The following is a 16,287-nucleotide window of genomic DNA, read 5'->3' on the forward strand; positions in this document are numbered from 1 at the left end:
TTTTATTTGGCAAAGATTTTTCTTTTCTCTTCTATTGTCTTGATTTTTATGCATCGTCATGTACAAACCCATCTGTGAAATATCAAGAGATCACAAGGCCAGTAAGATGAGCATTTTAGGACTACCAGTAGTTATTCATTCAATAATATCAAAGGGACTTACGATAACTTATTCATTAGGTTAATTCTAATGATCATCTTTGAAATCGCCATTGAAATGTACAGCATTATGTATATCAGAAGCAAATTGCATTAAAAATCCATTTATAACAAAAGTTTTTGCATTATTCAGAACAATGGCGGCAAAGACCACATTGTCAAGTGATTTGAATTTGCAGGATTTTGTGCAGTGCGGTGTGTGTGAAATGTATCATCATGAAAATTAAAGAATATGCAGAAGGAAATTGAAACTAGAGAGAGAGAAAGAGTGTGTATTAAATGTTTCGAAAGTAAGTGCTTATTAGGTCACGAGAATGCAGCAAATGTTAGTAGAGTGGACAGTATCGACCATAGGATGGAAAATGTTGGAATTAATGTCAAATATGCAGCCATGGAAATAGAGAAGAACAAAATGGACATAAAGAAATAGTGCATTTGAATGTTATCCCTCACAGGACAAAGCATAAAAATGAAAAATTACAGAAGCCACAAGAGATTAGCAGGGTTGAGAAGAAAAAGAAGCAGGTGATCCAAAGTAATAATAAAGACCGAGCGAACAAACAACAAAATCAAATTATGGAGAAAATTATGCATGGAGACTCCACGAAAGAATGTCACAAAATCGTGCTTCCCTGGTGCAAAAATTCACAATATTAGTCATGCCATTCGATGCAAAAAGATGAGGTGAAAGAACTAATGGTCCTGGTTGGCACAAATGATTTGAGAGGCAAGAAGTATTCTAGGAGGGAGGATGTAAAGGAGTTGTTAGAAGAGGCAAAACTGAAGCGCAAGAAGGTGAAGATCGTAAGTCTCCTGCCATGCTATAATAGAAACAAACTGAGGAGGAAGGCGTTGGTATCTAATGAATCAATATGTAGGTTGTGCAGAAGGAATGATGTAGGATTTGTAAATCTGTTGCCCGTGCTTGACAGAAAGAAGGATTTGTATAATGCTGATGGACTGCATCTAAATGGCTTTGGTGTTTGGTGTCTAGAGAGAGCTTTGTTCACCGAGCATGCTGAAGTACAAATGCAGGAAAACTTAAGCAATTAGGGTGGAAGCTGGTGTGTGTCTGAAGGTACCCATGAGGCAAGTGAGTGTGAGAATGAGCAAGTGCAGAATCTAGTCTCTCAAGTAAAAATATTAAATAGGATAGTCAATTCAGAAAGTAAAGGTGGGTGGGACTAAAAGGGATGCTGCAGTTTCTATATACTAATTTAATTTAAGTCTTTAATTTAAGGGGTTCCAAGGAAGTGGGTGAAGAGGGCAAAATAATTCCCTTGAATAAGGGAGGTTCTAAGATTTCAGTAGCAAATTATAGACCAATCAGTATCTCAGGCATGGTGATAAAAGTACTGGAAAAATTGGTGAAAAAGAGAATTCAAGAATGGGTGGATAAAAATTTGATACTCTATGAGGAGCAACGTGACTTTATAAAGGGTCTATCATGCCTTAGTAATTTGCTAACTTTTTATAATAGAGTAACAGATGAGTGGATAAAGGAAATGGCTACGCGATGATTTGGCTGGATTTTGCAAAGGCATTTTACAGTACTATATAACACTGTTAAGCAAATAAGAACAAATGGGGATAAGAGGGTGGCTGCTGGACAGATATCAAAAAGTGGTATATGGAGGGGCAAAATCAAGACAAAATCAGGTGACCAGTGGTATGCCACAAGGTTCAGTTCTGGGATCATTGCTGTTTAATTTGTACATAAATGATATAGGAAATAACCATCATTTGTTTGCTGATGATGTGAAATTATGTAGAGTAATAGTTATCGACGTGATGTGGAGAGCTTGCAGGACTATTTAAGTAGGCTGTCAGTATGGACAAAAGATAATGGCTGTTAGTTTAATGTAGAAAAATGTAAAGCCGAGCATTGTGGGATAAATATATTACAAGCTGTGTGTACCACATCGATGGAACTGTACTCCAGGAAATAGATGAAGCTAGGGATTTAGGGCTGGTGGTAGAGAGTTGCTATGGTTCCCCATAAGGTTACTTGGCTATTGAAGAATACATTAACAAGTAGAGATAAGAAAGTTGTTATTCCTCTTTATAAGGCCTTGATACATCCACATCTGGATTACTGTTCTCAGGTCTAGTTTCCTGGATTTTTTGGGGATGAGGTGGTGGAGAATAATGGTGGAGGCGAGTGACTGAGATGGTGAGTGGTCTGTAGAACGTTCCTTATGATGATAAATTGAGGATGTGTGGATTGCAGAAGTTGGTTGATAGGAGAAAAAGAGGGGATATGATAGTAATATTTAAGTTGCTTAACCCTGCGGAGGTCGCTTGTATCTGAGAGATACATTCATTACTAGTATGTGCTAAAATGCGATAAAACTTTAAAAAAAAACAGTGCAAATATAATACATGATGGTTTATTTATTTTCAGTTACAATCTAGAAATTATTGAACAAAGAAAAAAACACCTAAACAAATACTTTACTGGCATCGGAGTTCACGGTATCTCTCAGATACCATTTACTATCAAATATCACTTTCACATCGACTCTATCATTCTCATCATCGGACTTGAATAATAAAATCGCTGAATCTCTTCAACATCTGATGGATTATCCAGTCGATATATTTTTCCAGCCATTTTCAACTGTAAATAAAAAAAAAAAACAACTAAACCAATTCTATACTGACATCAGAGGTTGCGGTATCTCTCAGATACAATTTATTATGAAATATCACAAACCTTTACATAACATGTGTTAAACCAAAACTGACCGCATAAACAGTGTGGAATATCACTCCTAACATATGCATGTGCAGCTACGCATAACCTCCAAGCTATACGTTGGATATTTGTAAGAATATTTATATTAAACAATTTGTTTGCTGTCAGATCAGCTACGACCTCTGCAGGGTTAAAGAGTTTTATAGGATTGATGCAGGGAAAATGTTTTGCTTGGAGAATTGTGAATGAGTGGAATGGGTTTCCAGAGTCAGTTGTGAATGTTTTGTTTGTTAGGATAGATTGGGTCTCCCACGATAAGTCTTCGGAATGATGAATATTTTTATTTATTTATTTTTTTTTTGTTTGTGTGTGAGGAATGATTACTGAATATCAGTTTGATAATTTTGGATGAACAAATGCAATGATTAAAATCAAATTAACAGTGGAAAGATAATTATATTAACTTGTTGGCCACAATTGGTCACAATATTCTAGTGCAGTGTGAGAGACAATTTTTCATGTTAACTTTATTTTCGATGAATAATATGTTTTTGAATTAAATAACTTGATTGGCTATGTTACTGCCCATCATTTCCACGTGTCTGTTCACTGCAAAAATGTATAAACATTCTTGTCTATAAGCAATTCAGTTTTTCTCCTGCACTCTCCTACTTGGCTAGTTATAATAGTATATAAAAATTTTATTCAGGTTTCCTTGTAATGTTACTTTCAGAAACTGAATGAAATGCGGATTATTGGTGATCATGATAGTGGCCTTGGATATAATTTTAATAGTTATAAAAAAATCACTTTTATAGAAAAGAATACTAAACATATGTATTAATATTGAAGGTTTTCTGAATTATTGCCAGAGTAGCTTTGTTTTTTAATTTAATATAAAATAATAAATATTGTTTATTAGCAAAACACTGTTTTTCTTTGGATTACTAGAAACATTTGAACACAAGAAATTAATAATTTATTAATTCAGATATTTTGATATGAATTTAACAGATTATCATCACAACACAAGCAGTTTAAAAGGTGGATTAGCAACAGTGGATTGTTTTTCCCTTCACCAGATATGAGCCATGTGCTATAGTGACACCATAAAACAAATAGTATGTTTAAAAAAAAATCAGTAAAATAAACTTGGGGAGGGGTACTGTTTGCCACTAATCCCGATAAGCCTGTCACAAATTTTTTTGCTATGGAAAGACAGTCATTCTGATTTCAGTTTGGATGATGCAACAGGAGTTCAGCACTCCAAACAATTGCTCAAACTTATAACATCAATGTAATAAGTGAGTCTTGAACCAGAGAATTTTGTGGTCATGTCACATTTTTGAAGCTTTTTACAAATGATGTAAGACTGATATTTAGCTGTCATTTTTTTACACAAACATCCTGTTTGTTCAAAGTAAGATTGAAGGCAATCACACAGAATCTGGTAAACGCTATGTAAGGAGAGAGGGACCTGTTTATCCTTCATGGAGGTTAACCAGGAAGAGGTTTTATTAACAAAAAATTAAAAAAAACGTGGGAACTAAATTATTTTAAAGATCTTGGAACTTATTATTATTATCGACAGCAGACTTCTGTGGAATCAAAGAATCATCTTGGGAGGTACACACACAAAGCTAATTAAACTCAAACAAACACATCTGTATTCACCACCAACCACACTCCATGCAAAGAATCTGCTCTTCACTGCCTTGCTCACACCCTCTTATACTTTTTCCAGTAATGGCCTCTTGTTCTTGCTCCCCCTCTCCTATTCTGTGAACTTTTTCTTTTCATGTTAACCCAGTAACAATCCCTAACCTAACCTTACTAATTTAAATGTCTCAATCATATCCACTCTCTTCCCCCTCCTATTCACAAGGCTTCACAAATTGCATTCTCTCAGTCTGTCTTCATATCTCATATTTCAAAGATTAGTTACCACCTTAGTGAATATTCTATGGACCCTTTCTAATTTATCCTTATCACCATGAAACTCAGGCGAAAAAATCTCTGCACTATAATCTTTGAGATCTGATCAAGGTATTATACAATTGAACTAATAACTTCTTTATTCATGCATGTCAAGGTCCTCCACATCATTGCCATAATTCACTGTGATGACTTCACAATTTACGCAACGTGACTTCTGAACTTTGGGTCCTTGTCCACTACCACTCACAAATCTCGGCCTCCATAATTTTCTCACCAAGCCTATACTTCATATTCCATCATTGCCTACCAAATTTCAGAACCTTACATTTTGTAACATTGAACTGATAGTTCCATTCACTTGTCCACCCATATAATCTACTCAAGTCCTCCTGTAAGGCCATAACTCATTTTTCACAATTTTGTATCATCTACAAACAGTTGCAAATTCCTGGGGAAATGTAACTGTTTACAGATTATGCAAAATTGGGATGAAAAACACTCTTGCAAGACACTGCTAGTGACTTAACTCTTTCAGGATACCACATCCCATACACAATTTGCTGATACCATCTGACAGCAAATCACCTATCCAACTCCCTAATCCATCCATTTTACTTTAGTGAGTTCATTAGGTGACTTGCTGTCAGATGGTAGTGACAATGGTAATTCCACTGACAGCAAGTCTGGGGAATTACCAACTTGTGTGGCAGTCTGTCAAAAGCCTTTGCAAAATCTAAGTATGTATGTGTATGTGCATCTCCCATGTCCAGTGCATTTGTCACCTTGTTATTATAGTACAGAAGCAAATTGGTAAAATATGACTTCCCTTTAACAAACCTATGCTGACAGTCACTGAGAATACTGTTGTTATCAATGCACTTCTGTGCCTTAGCTCTCATTAACTCTCCAACAACTTAACTAATTTCAACTCTAGATATACAGATTGGCCTATAATTTGTAGCCTTTATCAATTTTTATCTTCAATTTTAGAACAATTTTACCTTCCTTCTACTCCTTTGGGACTTGTGCTGTTGCAAGACTCTTGTTAAATAGATAAGCAGGCTTACACTAACTCCTTGGAACATTCCCTTATTGACATCAAGTATACTTAACTTCTTGTATATCTCTTGCTCACTCACTAGTAAGCCATCTTCTCTCATTTCCTCTGCACTTGAGCTACTCATAATTTCACACTGATGAGGATGAAACACACTAATAAATTGGTCGTTGAATATATCCTCTGCAGCAGTTACCAATCTACTATTTTCATCCATTAACATCATCTTGCCATAATCAATCTTCTTTCTACTTGCTACAAATCGAAAAAACTCTATAAGATTTTTGTGCCTCATTCTGTTCTCATTCTATTTCTGTTCATTCTGCACTTTGCTCTTCCTATCAACTGAGCCACCTGACCTGACCTGCTCTTTATACTCTTCATGCAACTGACTATTACCATTATTCATCATGTGTTATCTCCACAGTGCTTTCTTCTTCCAGATTTTATGCTTAATCCCTTCATTCATCCATTTTACACCCATCTTATTCAGCATGGATAGTGGTTGGCAAATAGAATGCACTGCCTGAAAGTGTAGTGGTTGCAGAAACCATGAATGGGTTTAAAGCATGGTTCAGTCTTTTTGCATAAGTGTGTTCACTACCTGTAACGAGTCTTTTGACTACATAGAGATCTGATGTTAATAATAATATTGAAGACACAGAAACTCCACAATCCTCCTCCTTCTGAACAGCTAAATATATATTGATGTCCATTAACATTCTTATTTCTGCATATGCTCAGAAATAAACAATAGAGCAACTTCTGCTCCAGTCCTTCATTGTGTGCTGCTATTACTGGTTACATTGTTTTGCTTAAAATGATGTTAAAGTTCCATTTCACAATGCAGGAAAGTTATTTAATTATAATTTTGTAATAGAAATTATCTTATTTCACAGGACTTGTGAAAAAAGCAAATTTTTTTAAAATGACGTTTGTCTATATACAAACATTTCAACACTTGACATTCCGTACAAAATTACAATTAATGTTTAATGTAAATAAATTTATTTTTTAGTTAAGCAGGACTCAGTAGTCAAAGATAAACTAATTAACTTTAATTTTTTTTTTTTTTTTTTTTTTATATAGATACCCTACCATTTGGTTTGGTCTCCTTACCGTTATACCTTGCATTTACTATGTCACTCAATTTTGTCACTTGAGAGACTAGATGTTGCATTTTTGGTCATTTTCACACTCATTTGTTTCCTAGGTGTCTACACACACACACACACACACACACACACACTTGCATCCACCCTAATAGTACTAGTTGACTGAAATTATATTGAAAATTGTTAAATGAGAGTATGGAACAGTTGTAGAAAATATACAAGAGGAATACAATCAAAGGTACATACTGATACATGAGGTAGGAAAAAAGTCATCAGAACCTATATTTCAAAGACTTTAAACTTCAGATTTAACCTCAACAACTCGCTGTCCTCACTCATCTCCAAGTTCCTAGCCTCATCCATTTTTTGCAGTTCAGTTCCTCAATATAGTACACAGCTGGTAATATCTTCTTCACAAAGTGCATCACCTTACACTTGGCCACATTAAACTGGCAGCCATTTATCTTTCCCATACTGCTAGTCAGTGCTTATTTTGTAAAACAATAAGTGCTATTGCTCATTGTTTAGTATACTAGCTTAAATGTTTAAAAAATTGCACACACACACACACATATGCACTATTGCTCTTCTACATCATCAGCAAACAACTGAATATTTCCTACATCATTGCTCTACAAATTAAACAACAGAGGACCATGTACTGAGTCCTGTGGTACAGCACTAGTCATCTGTCCTTTCCTGGACTCGACTCCTCCATGAACTACTTCAATATCTGTCTATATCTAGATTTATATCCATCTCCATTTACTACAAAAATTATCCACCAGAGCTCTATGTGGATTCTTGTTGAATGCCTTTACAAAGTCTAGCAATATCACTGAGTATCCATTTCTCTGATGTAATTCTATAATACTCTTTAACTAACTTCTATAACTTCTATAATACTCTTTAAGGGGCAACATGGTTTTGTGAAGGATAGGTTTTGCCTTAGTAATTTTGCTTACTTTGGATAATAAAGTAACAATGGAGTTGGATCAGGGAAATGGCTACTCAGTGATGTTGCTAGATTTTTGCAAAGGCTTTCAACAAGATTCCCATTATGGGAAGGGGCACTACCCATACCCAGAAGAGATACCAAGGTTGAAATAATGCAGAAGTCATATTTCCCCATATACAAGTAGTGAGAAGGTCTAACACCTTATTATTAAAATACTCTGGATTAGAGCAAGTTGTTGATATGTGTGGGATACTGACTCAGTTAATGTGAAGATACTTCAAATATAATTTCTTGGCATCTTTTATTTAATGCATAACTAAGTGAAAAAACACAATGATCAGCCAAGCAGTTTTTTGGGATGAACTATAGAATGCATAGCATTATGGGATAATAAGGCAATTAATGTGAAGTAACTAGCCACTATATACAAGTAGCCTAGTCATGAAGATACTTCACATGCTAACTTTGTTCTCTCGCACTTGGATAATGGATTAAATAAGAATATAATTTCTTGGCATATTTAATTTAAATATATAATCAAGTGATAAAACTCAACAGTATATAAGAAAATTTTGGCATTGTTAAGAATTACCTGTTTACCATCTGAATAAAATTGAAATATGAGAGAAATCACTCACAAGTAAACTAGCTTTATACAAGACAGTTCAAACCAGTTTTAATTTATGGATCAACAGCTGGTTTAGAAATAAAATAGTTGATCAAAGACTGGTGACTGCAGATATGAGAGTGTGAGTAAACTTAGAGGAGTGAATACATAGCCTGAATGGTATAATCATATTAAAAATTAAGATATTAGGAACACTTGATATTGTTACCATTTAGGAATGTGTGAGCAAACTAATCTCAGGTGGTAATGGTCAGTTGAACAGAATGGGAAAAGAAAGGTTAAGCAAAACAGGGTATATTAAAATGGAACAAAGCAGTCATTATTTATATAGTTTTTTTGATCCGTTGATTCTTCAAAATACTTCAGTTCTTATTTTGGAAGAAAGCACATGCTGGAAGGATGCTACATACGTGCACAATCCCTTCAAAAAAAATTAAAACACTGATTTATCATGTCCTGACTTTCCTATGGAATGCTTTACTTCATTCTTCAAGGGCTATTACAGCATGTTAAGTCAACATTCCTATCAAATGGTTTCAGTGAGACCTTCATAAGTAAAGCATTTAGCAGTTACAGGACTCTTTCTTCTTCTGCTTAAGGAGAAATTAATCATATTTCATTTCCATATGTCAAATGAGTATTAAGATATTTATCCTATCTGGAAAAGTTTTGCTTGTCTTTCTTTGTTCAAAGACAAACTTCCTCCATGAAGCTTTTCAGGCAGCATCTACACTATTCCTTGCTCTTTTGGCTTATATTTTAGACAATCTGGAGAGTATGCCTCTGTTTGTCAAGAGGAATGGAGCATGAAATGCACAAAGTTTCATGAACCTGAATGGTCTGTATTTTGGAACATGCATGCTATCTCCTCTAAACAGGAGGTACTTTAGAAGAAACTAAGGTCCATCTAAAGTTTTAAAAGTTTTACTTAAGCAAGTAGATTTGTTGTGGAATGGTTTTATAAGGTGAATTGTGGAGCATTGTAAAATTTTACTTTGAACAGGTCCACTTTGAAAAGTGGTCTACATTTTTTCTCACTTATGGGGAAACAGTACTTCTCTAATCTGCTATTTTTTTTTTTTAATTTTTATTTATTGACTCTAAAATTGACTGTTATTGCCTTAGTAAAGCTTTAGCAATGCATTATTGTATTTGTTCTGTCATGTTTGCTTATTCCATTTTTATACTGAAGATTCCTATAAAACATGCAAAATTTGTTTACCATCTAATGATTAATTTTCTTGTAAATTAACCCATATTAATTTAAATTTAACTAATTTAAAATTCAGTGTCTGTGTTTACTTATATTTCCTATTTTGAAACAGATGTTAATGTGAAATGTGTTCTGATTTACCTGAACATATTTATTAATTTTTATTATTAAACTATAATAAAAATTGTTCAGAAAGAGAATTAACGTGCTGGATTGTCTCAGTACTAACTGCATGTTTCATAAACAATAGTTGGAAAACATGAATTTAAAGTGGAATTATTGGACCTTACTGATCTGATTGAAATTGTTAAAAATATCAGTGCCTGTTTTTGTACATGTGTATAAAACTATAATAATATGCTTGTGTGGTGAAGTTGTCTTGTGTGCGTGTGTGTGTTATTCCAGAATAGTCCCCATGTAATTGCTGCTCAGGAAGAGGAACCAGTTGCTGTGACTAAAGAGGAGACCACAGTCAAATCCTCTCCAAAGGTAACCCCCTTTCATCGAGATCTGAACATGCTTTTAATTCGGCATGTGTACTAATCTTTGTAGCATGCATATAATTCAATAGTGCTGTGCACATAATAGCATAATGTTTTTTGTGGCATGTCCTTATTTTTTAATCTCTTTGATTGGGCCTAAGGGTTTTTGTACCTTTGTGATAAGCATGTGTTAATTTCTTATTGTAATTTTAATATAGTATTTTTTCTCTACCCTCCCATTTCACCATTTCCTGATAATGATTGTTGCAGAATTTTAAATTTTCAAAAAGTTAATATTGTTTAAATATTCTAAATACTTATATAAAGAAATGGGCAAAATTCAGGAGATTCTATTTACATTTTATATATACAGGTAACCCTCGTATAATGCAGTACTTATACAACGCGGTCTACAAATTGTAGTAACACTTGTTCAACGCGGTACTTATACAACGTGGTTTCGATAAAAATACAATGTCTGCACATTGTAATAGCCCTTTATCTTTTCATATATTTTTCACCATGTGACTTAAAAATCAAATTTTATCTTCGTTAAATTTGTGTCTGCCCGTATCGCACATGTAGTTATTAGTAGCAAATTTATATTAGGCGAAAATACCCTTCAGCACGCATGTATGTCAATTGTTAACTGTGTAAAGTGTTTATTGTTGAAAATTGTCTTTGTTTTCTGCCAGGAAAGCACATTAAAAATCACAAGTGTGTTAATCTCAAGTTTAGCACTTTATTTTCTGGTGAGTTACATAATTAATATGTAATGCTTTTTTTTTTATGCAAAAAAAAAATATTTTTATAGTAATGGCTACAAACTGCAACAAAAGGGAAAAACCAACATTTAAATGAAAATTTATTTCTCTCGGAAAAAAAATTAAAATCTTGGATCTGTTGAAATATAGAGAAAAACCAGGAACTGTTGCAAGAACTTTGAATTTAAATAAATCAACAATTCGAACAAATAAAATGAACATAAAATACGAGAAAGTGTTTATTGCTGGGTCAATGGTAAGTACAAAGCACATTGCTCGTGTGAGCAATATTCTAATGGGAAAAATAGAGAAATTTCTAATGACGTGGATAGAAGATTGCGCTCGAAAGAAAATTCCTTTGGATGGAAATCTTATTAAACAAAAAGCTCTCACAGTTTATAAACATTTATAATGCAGACCACATGTTCAATGCAAGTGAATCAGGGTTATGTGGTTATATGAATCAGGGAAAAAAATGCAAAAACACCTATATTTCGAAAAATGAAAGCCAGCTACTGGATTCAAAGTTTCTAAAGATAGAATTACCCTACTGTTTTGTAGTAATGCATCAGATGCGATTACATGACAAAACCAATATTTATTAACCGATCCTCAAATCCTTGTGCTATGAAAGATTAAAATATGCACTTTATTTTATTTTGCCTAAAACATTTATGCATTATGTGCAATGAAGTTTATGTGCAATTTGTAAATTTATAATTTTATACTATGTATTTGTTTCATGTTTCATGGATGTCAGGTTGCTCAACTGGATTCAGGATTGGCTGTCTGATAGGTATCAGAGAGTTGTGTATGATGGGGCAGCTTCAAGGAGGCAGAGGGTTACAAGTGGGGTCCCACAGGGCTCAGTACTGGGACCTATACTGTTTAACCTTTATATCAATGACATAGTCAGTTGTTTGTGGATTATGTGAAGCTGAGAAGGATTATTAGTAATAGTGCAGATGTGGTAGTCCTGCATGAGGATTTGAATAAGCTAGACAGATGGGCAAATGAATGGGGGGGGTGTCAGTTTAATGCAGGAAAATGTAAGGTCTTGAGGTTTGAGACACATCGATGGGATGCTGCATACTCTATTGGAGGAGCTATACTGGAGGAAGTAGGGGAGGCAAGAGATCTGGGGTTGATGATTGATAGAAACCTGAAATTTAGGGAACATATTGCAAAGGTGGTGAAGGTAACCCAGAGGATTGCTGCAATACTGAGGATGCTGACCTGCAGAGATAAGAGTTATCATTCCACTGTATAAGACTTTGATCGGACCACACTTTGACTATACAAGTGATTTGGTCCCCAGAATTTGAAGGGGGTAAATTAACTGTGGAAAGGGTGCAAAGGCAGATAACAAGGATGGTTTCAGGACTGTACAATGATAGTTATGAGGATCGGCTGAGGGAATGTGCACTGCAGAGTTTGGTGGATAGAAGGAGGAGAGGTGATATGATTAAGACTTTTAAGTTGTTGAGAGGTGGTTACAGGGCTGACACTGGGGAGTTCTTTCGCTTGGTCGAACAGCATGAAGGAGTGATGACAAGGGGCCATCCCTGGAAGTTACGAAAGGAAACTGTGAGCAAGAGGGTGAAGAGTGGTTTCTTTGCATGGAGGGTGGTTGAACCATGGAATGCATTGCCCGATAGAGTGGTGAAAGCGAGAATGGCCAATGAGTTTAAGGGGTGGTATGATAGACTTTGTGTTTCCTAAGAGGGTCCTCCCACGATGAGTCCTGATAGACTTTGTGTTTCCTACAAAGGACCTCCCGCGATGAGTCTTTTGACTCCATGGAGGTCTGAATAATAATAATAATTTATATATTTTCATAACTTGCATGAATTACCTGAATTAAATAAAAATATATTTTTGTTGGATATAGCATTGTTGTTTATATAATTAAAAAAAAAACAATTTCGGAACATAAGCCTACTTTTTGTATGTGCTCTGAGTCTTGCATAACGTAATTTATATAATGCGGCATTTCTATGGCACCTAGCATCTGCATTATACGAGGGTTACCTATATATGTATATACAGGTTACTTAGATTTACATTTTATGTCCTTTAAAGTGTTATTATTTTTTCATATTCAGTTCAAACAATTAGTTGATAAGAGTACAGTGTTAAGGAATAATAATTCTCAGAAATATCTTTATATAATAGAAAATATGGAGTTTATTAAATGATAAAATTGCATAATGTGTTGTTTTGGGATCATTGTGAAATATATTGTAATTATTATTATTAACATCTGATCTCCATGGAATCAGTCTCATCGTGGGAGGTACACACTATTGCACACAAAGCTCATCTAACTGTGCTTTAAACCGATTCAGTGTGTCTACATTCACAACACACTCGGACAATGCATTCCACTCACCGACCACTCTCCAATTAAAGAACCTTCTCCTCACTCACATCTTCCTTATACAGTTTCCAGGAATGGCCTCTTGTTCTATCCCTCCTTTCTTATTCTATGAAAAGTCTCTTCCATGTCAACCTGATAACAACCTCTCACTAGCTTATGTCTTAATCATATCCCCCCCCACACACACTCCTTTTTGTATTCACGAGGCTTTGCAATTTACATTCTCTCAGTTTGTCCTTGTACTCCATTTTCCAAACTTTGACCACCTTTGTGAATCTTCTCTGGACCATATCTAACATATCCTCATTACCATGAAAACTCAGTGACCAAATCTGTGCACAATAATCCATGAGGCCTGAGGATGGCCTTATACAATGGCATCATAACCTCTTTATTTCTGCGTGTCAGGGTCCTCTGCATCATTGCCATTATCCTATGTGATGTGTTCACAACTTGTGTAATGCAGCCCCTGAATTTCAGGTCCTTATCCACCACTCCCAGATCTCTCATCTCTTCTACCTCCTTTAAAATTTTTCCACCAAGTATATACTTTGCCTCTCATAATTGCTTACCAAATTTCAAAATTTTACACTTTGCAACATTGAACTGACAGTTCGATGACAATTTTGCAAAATATAATGCATAATCTTTCATTAATGATTATTAACACCACATTACTAACCACTCTATAATCATACAGCCACATTCTTATTAAACTTGTGTATGTGACATAATTTTTATACCCTGCTTTGTGATGCCAAGACCTTTGTTTAATGGAGGCCTGAAGGGCCATAAGAAAAGAGGAAAAAATTTAATTGGAGAAAGATATATGATTCATGCATTAATTATTAAATTTCTGGTCAACAGATTTCCCACCTCCACATTGTTGGGTTGAGTAAAACAGTGTGCATTAGATAAGAGGCAATGTTTGCTCATTATGTCCTATGATTGATTTTGCCGTTATGTTCCAGATCTGGTTTCACATAGAAATGTATTTAACTTAATTTATTGAAATGAATGAATGATTTTGCATTTTCCAAACCATGCAGTTTAAAACTGCACTACTGCAATCAGCAATGTACCTTCCCCCATACAAGAAAGTATGGGGGAAGACTTAATTGATGAAACAAAGGCAATTAATTAAAGATACCAAGAAATTACATACTTGGGTTTAATCCTTTATCCAAGTGTAAGCAAACAAAGTTTGCACCTGAAATATTTTCAGGTCTGGGGCAACTCGTATATAGAAGCTAATGACTTCACATCACTTGCCTTAATATCCTGTAATGCAAAGCACATCTCCTTGCGGACATGTATAATGCTATGCATTATGGGAAGGGTCACTACCTAGACTGGTTTTGACCTTTATTGAGGTTTTGTAAAATATGTCGTTATTTTATATTTTGGGTTATTAGTTATGTAATTATTTTCTTCAATATCTATGTCACGCCTTTTGTATTATTTCTTTTTTTTTCTTTATCCTTATCCTTCCTATGTCTACTGTACTTTTACTATATTAAATCTTTCTGTTAAGTACTCTTTACCCTGTTCTGTCCATGCGGTTAGCCTAGTGGCTTTGCACTTTGCAACCATATGCCTGGGGAAAGAGTGTCCCAGGTTCGATTCCTGTCGAAGACATGAGGAACTCGAAGATCTTCCTCAGGCATAGCCAAGTTAGCCGGTCTTGGGCGCAGGCAGTAGGGTTTTTTCCGCCAGTTTATCTGGTGTTTTTCATCCCGCAAGCAGGTAAACCGGCCCCGTGAACACATGCTTCTACAGTCAAAAATATATCCTCCCCCCAGCAGCAGACCAGGCGATAGGTCAGTTGGGAGTGGTACTAACAAGTAGTTGCATCTAAGTAACATGTGGACCCTGTATAGGAAGCAGGAATAATGCGTAGTGCAAGAAGAAGAAGACTCTTTACCCTGTTCTGATTTAAGCCGATTAATTTAGTCCCTGCTTGTAATCCTTCCTACAAGTGTTAGTGAAAGGCCTCTGAAATAGGCAACTCATGGTTACAGTTAACTATCTCCCACGCTATGTAATTCAGGGAAAATTTATATTGTTTTTGAACTGTGCCACCCTGAATTAATTTTATAGCGTGAGAAATTTAGTTATAACACTTATAGAAAATATCTGTTTCTAAAATAATTCCTTAATTAGTCAGTCATGGCAGTTTCTCTAATTTTAGCACACAGGTTCAGTTATTTTTGCAGGCAATAGTTTTAAACAAATAAAACGTTTATTCTACCATAAGCACTATACAATCCATTTTACAATTGATCAGTTTCACTCTGATGCCTAATTTAAGCTCAATTTGCAACCTTACAATATAGACCAGCTATTCACAATGCTTGATTAACTTGCTCTACAAAATCTAGGATTTTGTAGAGTAAGTTACTGGCTGTTACAGTCTATATCTTTGGCTAACATTCTTCTAGGTATATATACTAGTTAATTCTCATCCTCAATTATTTTATATAGCAACTTATACAACTATTTTAACAAAGCTACGTTCAGCGGACATACAATTCTCAATCACTACCTCAGTGTTAATACAATAGAATTCCCACCACAATTTACTCACAAATTCATAGAAACATAGACAGTCCTATCAGCTTTGAAGATTTGTGGCAGTCCTGTTGACTGCTGTCCTATGCTTTGCTGAACGGCTTTACTTCTCGGTCGTCCTGGTGTAGTCCTCTTCCGGGAATTGTGGCAGAGCTCACCGTCGGTTCTGGATCTACTGAAGATGCCGTGTATCTGGTCGCAAGTGGCACGTTCTGTTACTGAAAATACCTCTCTGTAGAATAATCTGCTTCTCCTGGTTTTTCCCATGCCTAGGGGTCATAATCCGACGAAATACGGAGGTCCGAGCAGGCCAACAAACTGCCAC

The 16,287-nt window shown here is 35.2% G+C and overlaps 1 protein-coding gene across 4 annotated transcripts in view; it reads left to right on the forward strand.

Annotated features, from left to right (window-relative positions):
- LOC150097073 (vesicle-associated membrane protein-associated protein A-like) overlaps nt 1-16,287 on the forward strand; it is a 215,386-nt gene that overhangs the window by 156,799 nt on the left and 42,300 nt on the right. For 2 of the 4 annotated variants that reach the window (XM_090408602.1, XM_090408603.1), the window contains exon 5: nt 10,171-10,254. The exons of the other annotated variants lie outside the window; for them this stretch is intronic. In XM_090408602.1, coding sequence (XP_090264728.1) covers nt 10,171-10,254 — 84 coding nt within the window. The remainder of the gene's footprint in view (nt 1-10,170; nt 10,255-16,287) is intronic. 4 annotated transcript variants of the gene reach the window in all.

The sequence above is a fragment of the Typopeltis vanoorti genome, chromosome 18, assembly GCF_054136105.1.
Source record: "Typopeltis vanoorti isolate ZY-2024b chromosome 18, IOZ_Tvanoo_1.0, whole genome shotgun sequence".
Classification (NCBI taxonomy): Eukaryota; Metazoa; Arthropoda; class Arachnida; order Uropygi; family Thelyphonidae; genus Typopeltis; species Typopeltis vanoorti.